The sequence below is a fragment of the Adiantum capillus-veneris genome, chromosome 25, assembly GCF_014529385.1.
Source record: "Adiantum capillus-veneris isolate H3 chromosome 25, ASM1452938v2, whole genome shotgun sequence".
In the NCBI taxonomy this organism is placed as follows: domain Eukaryota; kingdom Viridiplantae; phylum Streptophyta; class Polypodiopsida; order Polypodiales; family Pteridaceae; genus Adiantum; species Adiantum capillus-veneris.
Genome location: NC_140955.1, coordinates 65,825,232 through 65,839,483, shown reverse-complemented (window position 1 = coordinate 65,839,483; position 14,252 = coordinate 65,825,232). Strand labels below are relative to the sequence as shown.

The 14,252-nt window shown below is 44.2% G+C and overlaps 1 protein-coding gene across 6 annotated transcripts in view; it reads right to left on the bottom strand.

Annotated features, from left to right (window-relative positions):
- The window catches only part of LOC147425021 (transmembrane and coiled-coil domain-containing protein STS1-like), a 91,810-nt gene that overhangs the window by 36,616 nt on the left and 40,942 nt on the right, over window positions 1-14,252 (bottom strand). For all 6 annotated transcript variants that reach the window (XM_086500201.1, XM_086500204.1, XM_086500207.1 and 3 more), the window contains exons 8-10: window positions 5,700-5,797; window positions 5,505-5,596; window positions 4,792-4,862 (exon numbers count right to left, since the gene is read on the bottom strand). In XM_086500201.1, coding sequence (XP_086356327.1) covers window positions 4,792-4,862; window positions 5,505-5,596; window positions 5,700-5,797 — 261 coding nt within the window. The remainder of the gene's footprint in view (window positions 1-4,791; window positions 4,863-5,504; window positions 5,597-5,699; window positions 5,798-14,252) is intronic.

Sequence of the window (14,252 nt, the reverse complement as noted above, 5' to 3'; positions counted from 1 at the left end):
ATGTTCTAGCACTTTGGCAAGATAGATGCCTAGTGCTACTGGAGAGGGATGTGTTCTTGAGAGAAGCTCCTCAAATGTAGTACATCCTTGAATAAGTTGGGGAGAGTCGACCCGAATGTGTGCATATGCTGGACATTCAAGGGTTACATGTGCCTCATTTTCCAATGAGTTCAAGTTGCATTGAGTGCATCTCCTCATATTTGCATCAATATTCAGCCATCCTCCCGTTTCACTTTTGAGCATGTGTGATCTTGTCCGCATCAAGGTGATGGCCCGTCTCGCACGGTAAGACATGGGTGTCCTGATATGTATTTGGGTTTCCCCGGTCTTGTACTCTTTCCAGTATCTCGTGTTTATGTGCTTGCAATAGTATTCAAACTTGGAGCTGTGCATTGCATTCTTCCATTTGCTGTGGAGGGCCTCAAGTAATTGTAGTTCAAAATTCAGCTCGTGCTCATGCTCGGTACCTGCCTCTACATGCATGTCCACATGTGCTCCCACATTCCATTTAGAGAACCATTTCCTGATGTCCTCAACAAGGCTAGAGGTGAGAAACTTGCTTTTGTGGTTCTTTTGCGGCTTACATCCTACCTCCCATGCTATGTGAGGCAAACGGTTATGAGGCATCAGCTTCACCTTCAAGAGATATCTATGCATTCTTTGCAAGGCAAGCCTTTCCAATGGTCTTTGTCTAGTCTCCATAGCATCACTGAGTATGGTGTTGTGGTTTTTATCCCCATATGTCTACATAAGAACTTTTTCTGAATTTTCTCAATGTCATTCCATGTGCTGGCCAGAATACTTGGTCCCCATACCTCTACCCCATACAATAGCGTTTGGACCACACACGCATTGAAAGCCATGGACTTTATTTCCCACCTTCTAGTGACGCTTTGTTTGCACATGTTTTCAAACTCGTAATACCTTGCTTGTCCTGCTTCAATTCTTCTTTTTGCACATTGCCCCCATCTATGATTCGAGGGTATAATGATGCCCAAGTATTTAAAGCTGTCCGCTGATTGAATCTCTTGCCCATCATACATAAGGGCGGGCTGATCCTTTGATTTGTGTGTACAAATCGCCATACATTTTGTTTTCGTGACATTCACTGAAAGTCCTGTGGCTTCGCAGAAAGTATGTACCGCATCCAAAAGTTTTTGCAAGAGAGACATGCTATGCGCTAAAAGAACCACATCATCAGCATAAATGAGGAGCAGCAAAGTAATGAGACCTATGTTTGGTGCATCTCCATTATCTTGCGTCGTTTGGCAGATAAAGTCCTCAAGCTCATCTATGCATAGCCCAAATAATGTTGGGGACAGAGGGCATCCTTGTTTGACCCCTATTGTGCTAAAGAACTCTTTGGAGAAGCCTGTTTGCATCTTCAGTTTACATCGAACCGCATGGTATAAGCGTGCCACCGCAACCCTCAAGTGTATGGGAACCCCAATGGTCTCCATGCGGGACCATAACCCATGACGATGTACCGTATCAAACGCTTTCTTAAAGTCCACAAAACAACAGTACATGGTTTCCCCTTTGAGTTGCGCCTCTTCCATCATAATCCGGATTGTAATCAAGTGATCTATGGTACTATGTTTTGCTCTAAAACCTGCTTGACCGAGAGCCCTCTTTCCACTATTTTCAGCCCATGTGCTAATATCCTTTTCTATCAGGCTCCCAAAAAGTTTTGCCATGCAAGAGCCCACCATGATGGTGCGGTAATTCGTGAGTAGGTTACGGTCTCCGCCTTTAAACAAAGCTTTGACCCAATTCTCTTGCCAATCTTCAGGCATGCCTTGGTGGATAGCTTGATTCATCATGCAGTGTATCCATTTCTTGGCTTCATTGCCTGACCATTTCAGCATTTCGGAGTTGAAGTGCAAAATGTCAGAGGCTTTCCCAGTGGCTAGTTTTTTCAAACCTCTCAAAGCCGCTGCAAAAGTTATAGGTTCCTTAGTGTCAACCTGAATTTCAACATTCATCATTATTTGAGCATCGTTGGGAACATAGAGTGTTTGTGCATATACATACATTTCGTCCATGCTGAAATTTCCCATTATATCCTCCTTTTTTCCTTTCATGTTGCGCCATGCTTTCTTGGGCTCTCTCTTAAATCTGATCACCTCTTGCTCCTTCAAAAGTTCATGCATCCTTCTCTTTTGCCTTTTCAGCATCTTGTATTCCTTGGCTGCACTTTCCCACTCCTTCGTGGACTTATTGAAGCACTTTAACTTGCGTTTGGCTGCTTTACATTCTGCATCAAACCATGGGTTATGAGGGAGACCTTTCACTTGTTGGTGATTTCTTTTAGATCGCCCCATAGTGACCTCTGCAGCCTCTTCTATTGCTTGACGAAAGGTAGCCCAATTTTCTGAAATGTTTTGGGACATGCATTGGCTACTCAATAGGCTGTCCAGAAAAGTGGCATAATCAAATTTCTTTGTGGCTTGCATTCGATATGCCCAACTTGTCGCCTTTTGGATGCGTTGTGTAGGCATGTGTGGGAGGTCTAGACATACATGAATTGGAGTATGGTCCGAGTTCGGTGACCGAGCCCCAATTTTAAAGTGTCCAATTAAATCCAATGCATTGTGGCTAACTAACGCATAGTCATTAGTGCTTCTTCCATGGTTTGATGTATAGCATGTGTATGTTCCGGAGCTTGCAATTTTCTTGGTGCCATTCATGGCTACAAGTTGCATAGAATTCATCATGGATATCAAAGCCGAACCTTGTTCGTTCATGAGGTGATCGCATGAGCATCTATCCCATATTGCATCTAATACAAGATCGCCATCTTTGTCGGCGGGATGGGTTGAGTAGTCAACCAATTGAACCTATATGTTGGCTATGCGAGCATTAAGATCCCTGAGTATCATCACTGCCCCCTGTGGTGTGTAGGTTGCAATATCTGTATATAGGTCAGCAAAAGGGTCATTCTTGGAGAGATTATGCAAATCATAGAACGGGGATTCCCGATGTGGGATGTAGCATCCCGCAATGAACATCGATCTCCCAGATGTACAAATCTCAGCCCATATGTATCGTTTGTGTTCATCTATCTTGCATATCTTAACCTGATTTTGCATTTCCTCCTTGTACATTATAGCAACACCCCCTTGCCCGCGCATCTTAGTACCACGCCACCAAACCGAGTGTAATATATCCTCGAATACTTGGTAGTCTACATGTGTCCTGTTCCCACGTTTCAAGTAGAAAAAGTATGTTTGCTTGTGGTAAAACCTCTGTCAATCCTTCCCCTTTGTGCCAAGGGAAACCTCGGCAATTCCAACTTGTGACGTGTATGTCCGTGGTCCCATGGGTTTCCCCCTGTCATGCTTCTGGTGGTGTTGCCCCTGTGGGGGTGGTGTTCTTTTTCATTCGTTCTTCATATGCCTGTCTTCTTTCCTTTTGTTTCGCGGGTGTCGTGTCTTCACTGATGTAAATTGGGCTGTCCCTTAGATAAATGCGAGCATTTTCGAGTATGATGGCTCTTTTACGTGCATCCAACATTGTGCATACAATTGCGCAATTGTTCTCAGGTCTCTGCTTACCCACACGGTGTGCCCCATACACCACTACATCATGCATGCCAAATGTGTTTGCAAGGAGGTCCGTGACCTCCGCATTCAACATGAGTACTTTCTCATTGTCAGATTCGGGTATGCCTCAGATCACAATATTCATACTGCGTTTCTCTCGCTCATTATACTCTGTGTCATCTACATTTGCATATGTCTCATGTGTCTGCGGAATGGCATTTGGAGTACTTCTTACTACATGTGCCTAGGAGGTCGTATTTCCTGTTGCATTATCACTGATGTGTGCAAGCTTCTCGTCGTGTGTAGCTAGAGCGTCTTGCACATTGGAGACCTGTTTGTTTAATGCATCTTGCAGGGCCTGAATTTTCTCATCTTGATGTAGATTCTGCATTTGGATTGTGTGCTCCAATTCCTGGTTCTTTAGTGCAAGATTTTTGATGTCTTCACCCTGCTTCATCACCATTTCCTGTAAGGATGAGATAAAACCCCAAATGTCTTGCATCGAGCATAGCACCAATTTCTCGGTTCCTGCACCTGTGTCTTTACCTGTCCCTGTATTTGTACCTGTACTTGTATCCATCTTGGATGGGGGTGTTTGTTTATCCTTTGCATTTGGCATGTTTCTTGTCGGTGACGATCGCACGGAGAAACCACTTCTTGAAACCCGCAGGTTGACTGGTTCACTCATTCATATGGGGTTCACCCTTGCTGCAGTGTTGCGCACAGGTGTCCACGGCAGTTCTGCGCAGTGTAACAGGGCTGAGAGAGAGAGAGAGAGAGAGAGAGAGGAGGTTGTGCTGCAGGCAGTAGGCCTGCTTCAAGTTCAACCAAGGGTTGTGCTTCAAGCAAGTAAAGCCCTCTGCTTATTAGGAAATTAAAACCTTAGCGAGAAGAGTTGTATGTTGAAACGGACTAAATGTGCCAAAGGCTTTGTAGAGAAGAATTTGCGCGCGCAGGGATTTGGGCTGATGCTGACGCTAACGCTAGAGGCTGAGACGTAACCTGCTGCTCACGAACACAAAAGGCAGAAGGGCCGCATTTTATTCAGCAAATTAAGCTGTAAGCGTCACTGCCTTGCTTGTAATACTTGCTACTAAGAATGTTTATAAAATGTGGGGTCTGTAGCACCAAAAAAACCCTCATTTTTGTTTGGAAAAGAAACAAGGAATAGCTCAGGCTTGCACTTTCAACTCTTTCTTCCTAGTACAAGACCAGAACATAAGCACAGAATAGATTTGGAAGTTACTTGAAGTGAGCCAGTCTTGTATGGCAGTGCTTACAGCCAATAAGGTCTTTGTTTCCCACCTGAGTGCATACCTGATATGACCACCAATATTCAGTATTAGGTTATGAAGCAAAGCAAAAGTGACCTCAGAAAAATTCCATCTAACACAGAATTTGAAGGGCCACTAAGTTTCCAAAACTTGACATGTACATCCAAAATAGATTTCAACCGTTAACTTCATGGAAAATCCCAAGTCATTGAGTATTGAAAAAACAAGGACCTCACCAATCAAAGAACTCAAATTAATTTTGATAAATGTCAAAGCAAAAGTGACCTCAGACACATTCCCAGTAACACAGAATTTGAAGAGCCACTGCGTTTCCAAAATCTAACTTGGCGTGTACATCCACAAAAGATTTCAAACGTTAACTACCTGAAAAATCCCAAGTCATTGAGTATTGAAAAAACAAGGACCTCACCAATCAAAGAACTCAAATTAATTTTGATAAATGTCCTTCGCATTCCAGTAGACAAAATCTTTAAAAGGATCATTCATCTAAACAACTAATCCACGAGGGCTCTGTTTCCCAACCACCTATGCATATTTGAAAGTGCATGTTTGGAAAGAACCAAAAAGGCCATGATTTTAATCACTGACACCAGCCAAATTCTATGTTTGCTTTGTCAGCTGCTCTCACTGCTTTAAGAAAGTGTAAGGGAAACTTTATACTCACATCTCAAGATCATTATCTTTTCCTCTCCAAGGTTTTGTGAAATCCTCTGGGTCGTTAAGAAATCCAGAAACTGCAATGCCTACTGCCAAACGCTGCAAGCTTGAGTCGCTCAGACAGATGCACAATCGACAGAAAGCTTTCCTATCCAAGGAAGGCACCAAAGAAGTTCCTTGCCACTCTTAAGAAAAGATTTACCCCTTGTTGATGATTTTCTCCAAGACCTTCAAATCCAAATTCCTCAACCCCTCCTGTTCTTCTGGCCATTTTGGACCCTGTAAGACCAGCACCAGCAGCTGCAAGGGGTGGAAAAAAAACCTATTCTTATCATTGTGGATCATGACAGCAGAACGGGTTTTAGCATATCAAGTGACATTTCATACTAAAATCGCAAAAAACAACTAGTCAACTATGAGGCAGTTTCTCTTAATAGAAGAGTTTGGATTCATTTAATAGAAGCAGCTTTTTTTTAACAACGGATTGCATATAAAATCTGTAAGCCTGTAGCACAAGCGTCATTTTTATTGTTCAGGTCCATCAATAAAAACTTGCATCTTCCATGTTTAAACTTGCAAAGCTACTACCTCAAAAAAGATGGACAAACTTTGACAATTGAAAAGCCTCATGAGTATCCCTTTGCATTACTGCCATCACTCTTATAGACAGCAAAAGATTTGCAATGTTAAGATTTTGTATTTTGTATTATTAGACATTCTTTTGAATGGGAATGCCTTCCCTTGAAGCATTGCATTGAAGATTCATGCCTGCAATGAAAAGACATGCCATTTTACATGAACAAATATGAACTCATAGACATGGTTGTTTCTTGCGCAGTGTTCCACATGCCACACAAGAACAATCTTTTGGGACCAATTCTATGATTGACACAAATACAAATCAATAAACTGCTAAGTCACCAACTTTATAAGTAGATATTTTTGAGGGCTCGTCATCGGTACGGCTAAGTTGCGTGGTGGAATCACTCAAATATAGATCTGTTTTGCATTAGAATCTAAATTATACCTGAAATCTAAAGCTTTCCCTGGCCAACCAAAATTTTATCTTGATGGATTGGGTTAGGGTATATTCCAACCTATTTTGGCATGTAATAGAGTTACAGTTGTCCATCCCTCATAAACATAAAGGTTATTCCATATGATTTCAAAAAAGCATTTCATTTGAATGGAAGCGCGTGGTTCCTATTCAAAGGATTGTGGTCACAAGCTATAAATGCAATGCTTTGGGTCATCTTGTTAAGAATTATCACAACCATGGCAGACTTAGCCCAGATCCACAAGGCAGCATCAATAAGAGAACATGGGCCACAGTCAATAACCATTCTCGGGCAGGATAAGACACAGTAGGGCTCACAAACAGACAGGCAGCTACACAGCTGATCATCCTTTACACAAGGAGAGAGAGCACCTATAATGGGTCAGGAGTGGCCACCCCCAGCCTGATAAGAGAGTCAGCCTATGCAAGAATCTGAAATTTCACTCACATAGGTCCCTTCTATAGTGCAGCTTTCCATTGGAGAAATCGCCTAGACTGTAATTAGGCACTAGAGATAGTCCACAGAAGTCCCTCTCTCCACGACCTCAATGTGACTCTCCTTTAGATTTCCCCTTCTCCATGTGTTTTCGTAAGTCCTTTTATGCCTTGGCCCAAGGAGATTGTTAGAAATTCACTTCTTGTCTGGTGGTGGGTCCAGTATCTCCCAAGAGAAAATTAGGGAGTGAGAATTATTTGATGGTTAGGCCATGCCATACCTTAGACCTTTTATGCCTTGGCCCAAGGAGATTGTTAAAAATTCACTTCTTGTCTGGTGGTGGGTTCGGTATCCCCCAAGAGAAGATTAGGGAGTGAGACTTGTTTGATGGTTAGGCCATGCCATACATAAGGTAGATGTGCCTTCACAAGGCCCGTCCAGCCATGTTGTGCCTGCCCAACTTTAATCCGTCAAATGCATGTGGCATTAGTTTGGATGATGTGGCAGAAGTTGCCACATGGCAACTTAGGCACATGTGGCATGTTTGTATGGAGCCCCTCATATTCGAATGTTGTGGGGGTCAAATCTATGAGTCAGGCTTGCATAGGGGGCCCCTAAATAGGGGACCCCTGCCCCCTTTGTGTGACACATCACTACAGCTACAGTGCAAGCATTTTGGGTTATCGCTCTCTTCAGGAGATTGTATGAGCACATGTTGCAAAGACTTGATCTCATTAACCAAGGCGGTCACATGGGGCATGGTGGACCAAGGCCTCAAGCTCGGCGCTCTTCTCTCTGTGACAAGCCCTCCTATGGGCGATGTTATGGCACTACACGTTTGGTGACTGTTCACTTGAATGTTGCTGCGAAGTTCGTGGAGCCTTTCAGGAGCAAATGATCGGTGCCTTACCTGATGTTGGAAGTAAGTGAGGACATTGCAGTTCCTACATTCGTGGAAGGCAACATTGAGAGGCTATTGTCACAAGTTGGTGACATGGCAACACCCAAAGTACAGGGGGGTTAGGGATTTTAACACTAAACGATGACCAACTTAAAGGATGGCCGAGGGACCTAAAACCTAAAGAAGAAGAACCCTAAAATTGCGTTGCATGCTGACGTGGCAGCTGCCCACGATTTTTAACAAAATTGCTGACGTGTCATTGTTGTACGGACAAGGCCGCGTTTTGTGCTGCTAGCTCTAGGCCCCAGATTTTGCGCTTCAGTGCTTTTGGAGATGCAGCTTTTCATAGCAGATGCTTTTGGGGGGCCAAGAGCCTTTAAATATGTACATGGGGGGTCTCCTTCTGGGATTCTAAGTTTGCAGAAAATCAAAGGAGCCCCGCAGCTTGTAACCAATGGAAGCAGTATAAAACTGAAAGGGGCCCCAGGGTTTTGGGGCCAGTGCAACTCCGCCTCTATGGGTGAGGAGATCAGTACCTACTTTCAAATATGGTCAGGAGATTGTGGAGTATACAGATGCATACACTTACCTGGGGGTAGTCTTTACTGGGCCGAGATTTTCTTTGAGAAGAGCAGCAGAGACTAGACTAACTAGAGCTGGTGCGGCTCTAGGAGGAATGGAGAGGATGTGTTCGCAGGTTCAGTTCCAGGAACCTAGGACAAAATTATGGCTCTTTGATACTTTGGTTGCTTCTACTATGTTATATGGGGTGCAAGTTTGGGGACCTTCTGTAGGCTAGGATGGTTGGAGGCGTATGGAGAAGCCCCTGGTATCTATGATCTCTCGGCTGATTAGAGCCAAGGCTTCCATACCGCATGATATCATTCGAGCGGAATTAGCTGCCCCCCCTATGGAGATTGAGGCGCTTACCAGATCAGTCTCCTTTGTACACAGTCTATGGGATACTACCAGAGACAAATATGCCAGGGTGGCTCTAGAGTCCTCAAGACAATTAGCTCTTGATGGGGATACATCATGCTGGTATGCACAGATAGCATCATGGTTTCAGACACATGTTTTCACCATGGACAGGTTGCCTCCTTTTCAATACTCTCTACAGGCACCCTTGAGGTCTCTGACACGGTAGAGACTAATAGACTCATTCGTCGGGATCTGATCCAGCTGGACACGAGGACATGGATAGAGCCAATATAGGAGTTGGGCACAAAGATGGCTTTCTATAGAGAGCATCTTCTCCACCTCACGGGGGATGGGTTTGTGATTCGACCTAGCTATATGGACACGCATCTTTCTCATGTTTTGCGTTGTGCCATTGGCCAGATACGCACGTCCTCATAATCAGCTCGAGATTGAGACTGGCAGATTCAGAGGGACACCAACAGATAACACGATATGCCGCTTATGCCATCTAGAGCCAGAGACAAAGGTACATTACATATGTCATTGCACAGTGTACTATGAGATACGAGGCCGCTTTCATTGTCTATTCAGAGAAGGTTTTGGGCCTCTATCTAGGGTCATGAGTTATGAGGATCAGAGATGTCTATATCTACTCGAGTTACACAGGCATAGAGAAAATTTACTGAGGAGAGCTGAAGAGAGACAACCCCAGAGACAGATCACAGATTTCTTTACACTGGATAATGTACACCCAGAAGAACACACAGAGGAGCAGCCAACAGTGGAGAGGTCTGCCCGCACTACTGGCGTTCTCATAGACCGAGCATTGGAGCTAGGGAGATCTAGACGACCCCGATGGAGAAGAGGAGCTACACAATTTGGAAGGAGGCTATAGCAAAGGATTCGAGCCATACTTTTTCATCTACCAAAGCGCAGATGAAGATGAATCTCTATGAAGATGGATCTCTACTTCCCTCCCATATTGTCTACACATTGTACTGCTTAGTTCACACATTTCACGCCTTTCACCTTTCACACCTATCAGCTTAGTTTAGGATTCCATAGTATTTATATTTTGTTATCCTAGTTTAATTTATTTTTTGTCAATCTGACTTTGTATTAGAGACACCGCATTGTAAATTTTTGGTCTCATAGGTCACTTTGGCCTTTTGAAGACGTTAATATAACATTTCATTTCATCATCTCTCTCTCTCTCTCTCTCTCTCTCTCTCTCTCTCTCTCTCTCTCTCTCTCCAAGTTGTTTTGAAGTGCTAAAAGTCTGTTCTTTTCGCTTGGCACATGGTGCCATCCCGCTATAGTGGTATCAGAGCTTCAGGCGTCTGCTTTTCTGAAAGCACACTGGCCCATCCCAAACAAACAAGGACAAGATCGCGGTTCTAGATTCTACGGAGTATTTGTAGTTCCTTCTCAACAAACTCTGCGACATACTCTTGAGGCACCCTGAGCAAAATCTCCCAATTCTACAGAGGTTATATACTCTTGAGGCACCCTGAGCAAAATCTCCCAATTCTACAGAGGTTTCAACAGTTTTTGAAGTACATGTTGCCACCTCTCTTGCCTCAAGTTTTTCCTCCTCCAACACTAGAAAAAGCAAGGGCTCCTTCTCGACAACTGTCACAAAACGGGAGCGTACACGAGCCTTAGAAAATCTGAAAATTATAATTCTTTGAAAACATGAGAGAAGGGAGAAGATCGACACAGTATTGGGGACCAGAAGATGGGCTGGTCCCCCCCCCCCCGTTAAGAGTATTCTTTTATTCAGGGAGAATTCGTATACAAGCACGAGAACCCGAGATAACCCCTCCGTTCTGTAATCTTAGACCCAAAGGTCGTGCTTTCCCGTAAGGGGCTTGGGCACAAGGCCATTCCTTCCCGTAAGGGACTTAGGCGTGAAGCCGTAATTTCTCGTAAGGGACTTAGGCGTGAAGCCGTACTTCCCGTTAAGGGCCTTTCCCGTAAGACGGGAGATTCCTGCAAAACAAACCACACAAAGCAATAATTCTCAAAGCGTATCAACACCTTATACCTGTCGCTTCTTGCTCGGAGAATCGATCTCCGTACTCAGTCGTCACGCGAACACTTGCAAATTATGTCGCCAGGCTCTACTCCAGAATCCCAGCGCTAGTACTTCCTGCTGCTCCCGGCGTCTGCAAACTGAAACGCTGGCTACCCTTTTATAGGGTCTGACACCCGGTAGGAATAGGGGTCCAAAAGCAGAGCTTGGTGCTCCTAGAGAGAGGAGAGAGAAAATTACGTTTTCTAGAGAGAAGAGAGAGAAAATCGCATTTTCTAGAGAGAGGAGAGAGAGATCGCAATTCAGCCCCCCTGCCTTGGTTTTAGCGCTGGCTTTTTCTATAAGAGCCTTGCCTGCTTTATTTTATTAATAAAGGGGCCGGTCACTTAAAAGTGACCGATCACTTTACAAAATAAAGTGTGAACCTATTCAAACTTTAAAAACTCACTCAGTTAGTGAAAAAAATGCTACACGGACACATTCCAGGCGTCCCCGGGTGCAAGACACGACACAGATGCAATGCAGACACAGACTCCTCGCAGGAAAACATCTGTCCTCCCGCGACCGTTCCTGCTTTTCGTAAAAAGCGTCATTGAACCCATCTTTATTCTTGTGCTTGCGTTCTTACACGTACTTTCTTACTCAGTTCGGATTTCCTCCTTAGCCTACGGGATGCCCCCTTACTGATGCACCCGTCACCCATCATGTGACGCATCAGAGGCACTCGTAAGCCTTTCCACCGAACTTATGGAAACTCCTTCGCGATGTTTACCGTCACGCATCAAATGACACATTAGAGTTGTCCGTTCCTGTAGCTACAATCTTTTTAACAGTTCTTAGTGCACACAATAAAATATCCTAAAAAAGAGATTAATCATTAAAAAAAAGAAAATAGTCCAATTAGCAACATCCCTCTGGCTTCTAAATAGTTGACCTCAACTGTAGTGCTTGGACTTATACCTCCAGTATCTCGGGATAAGCTGGTAATTCCTCCTGCGTCAGCCACTGAGCATCTAGATTCGAATAGTTCTTAAACTTAACCAAACACTTCCATGTTATCTTTCTGGATTTGAGAGACCGCTCCTGATGACTTACTATCTGCTCTGGTTGGAGTATTTCCTCTGTTTCCTCAACCTGAGGAGGTTCCTCGGCACTAGGCTGGCTTGGAGGCAGTCCCACATACGGCCGAAGTAAACTGACATGAAAAGCATTATGGATCTTCCAATTAGGCGGTAGCTCTAATCGGAAGGTGACATCATTTACTTGCTCAGTGATCTTAAACGGCCCATAATAACGGGTAGAAAGTTTTACCACCTTCCCCTTATGAGACGCTTGTTTCTTAAGTCTTGCCTTCTCAAACTTGAGTAAGACTAACTGTCCGACTGTTAAGTCTAGATTCCTCCTGTGCTTGTCTGCAGCTTTCTTATGCTTTTCCTGAGAGCGTAGAATAGCTCTCCTAACTTGCCCGTAGGCTGTGTCCAAATCCCGGACAAATTCATCTGCTACAAAGATCTTATCCTTAGTTAAAAGGATCGGTGGAAGCAAAGGCTTACCATAGAGAATCTCAAAAGGTGCTTTCCCCGTCGATGAATGTATGGTATTGTTATACGCATACTCGACAAGAGGCAAATATTTCTCCCAGTCAGATTGCCGGTCTGACACATAAGCTTTTAACATATTCAATACTGTGGAATTGGCTCTCACTTTGCCCGTCCGTTTGAGGATGGTAGGCAGATGAAAAATTCAGCTTTGTACCAAGATTATCCATCAAGGCACGCCAAAAATTTCCTGTCATGCGAGGATCTCGATCACTCACAATAGACTTAGGCATTCCATGATGCTTAAAGTTGTGCTAGAAAGACCCTAGCCATATGATCTGCTTTGATCGTTTTCTTGAAATGTATAAAGTGTGCTTGCTTGCTAAACCTGCCCACAATGGTCCAGATCGCGTCATTTCCAGTCTGAGTTCTAGGGAGGTCCATGATGAAGTCCATGGCAATACTTTCCCAAGGTTCATTAGGCACAGGCAAAGGTTGTAGCAACCCAGGCGTCTTATGCCGATCATACTTCACTCTTTGGCAAACCAAGCATTCCCTGACATATTTATCAATGTCTGCTTTAAGGCTAGGCCAAAAGAAATATCTTTCCATTGCTAAGGTCGTAGGGAGAATACCCCGATGACCCGCATAAGGTGAAGCGTGTGCTTCATCCATGATCTTCTCTCTTAATGGTTCCGCCACACATATGGCCTGATGGTGGTAGAGATAACCATCCCGAATGGAATAGGGAAACTCATTCTCTCCACGATGTAGCTTTCCCCAAATGGTGGAGAAGTCTGGGTCATTCGGATACAAATCCGGTAGTGCTTCTAGTTCTTGGTGATACACCGAGGTGATAGCGTTCACCCTTGGCCGTCTAGACAATGCGTCCGCGACCACATTCTTACTCCCAGCCGTGTGAAGGATCTGAAAGTGAAACATAGACAAAAAGTTGGCCCATCTCATCTGCTTCTCAGATAGTTTCCTTTGCGTAAGAAAATACCGCAAACTCTGGTGATCAGTCTTGATCACAAAATCCGCTCCTAGAAGATAGTGCTTCCAGTTGGATAAGGCGTGAATCACAGCCGTGAGTTCCTTTTCGTAGATTATGCATGCAACTCTGCATCCCTAAGCCGTCTGCTTTCGTAGGCCACTGCATGGCCTTCTTGATTTAACACTGCTCCGATGCAATCGCCCGAAGCATCGCAGTGAACCTCAAATGGTTTCCTTAAGTCAGGCACTATCAAAATAGGTCCATGGCTTAGCAAGTACTTGAGCCGATCAAAAGCTCCTTGTTGTCTCGATCCCCATCTGAAAAGAATCTTCTTCTTTGTCAAATCATGAAGGGGTCCTGCTACATGAGCAAATCCTCGGACAAACCTTCGATAATACGAACATAATCCCAAGAAGCTACGTACATCATGTACCGTAGTGGGAATAGGCCAATGTTCTACCACTAGGATCTTGGCAGGATCCATACTCACTTGATTGTGAGAGACTATATGGCCGAGATAGTGTATCTCTGAGAGAAAGAACTCGCTCTTCTTTGCATTCACATGCAACTCATGCTTTCGCAATTCTTGAAACACTAAGTCCAAGTGCTTCCGATGTTCCTCTTCTGACCTAGAGAAGATGAGTATGTCATCAAAGAATACTCCCGTAAAAGCTCGATACGGGCTGAAAATGCGGTCCATCATGTGATTGAATGTCGGAGGAGCATTGGTCAAGCCGAAAGGCATTACCAAAAATTCATATAGTCCAAAGGTTGTGCGGAAAGCAGTCTTATGGACATCCTCAGGGGCGATCCGTATCTGATGATACCCACTCTTTAAGTCTATGCGACTAAAGACACTTGCACCCTGCAACT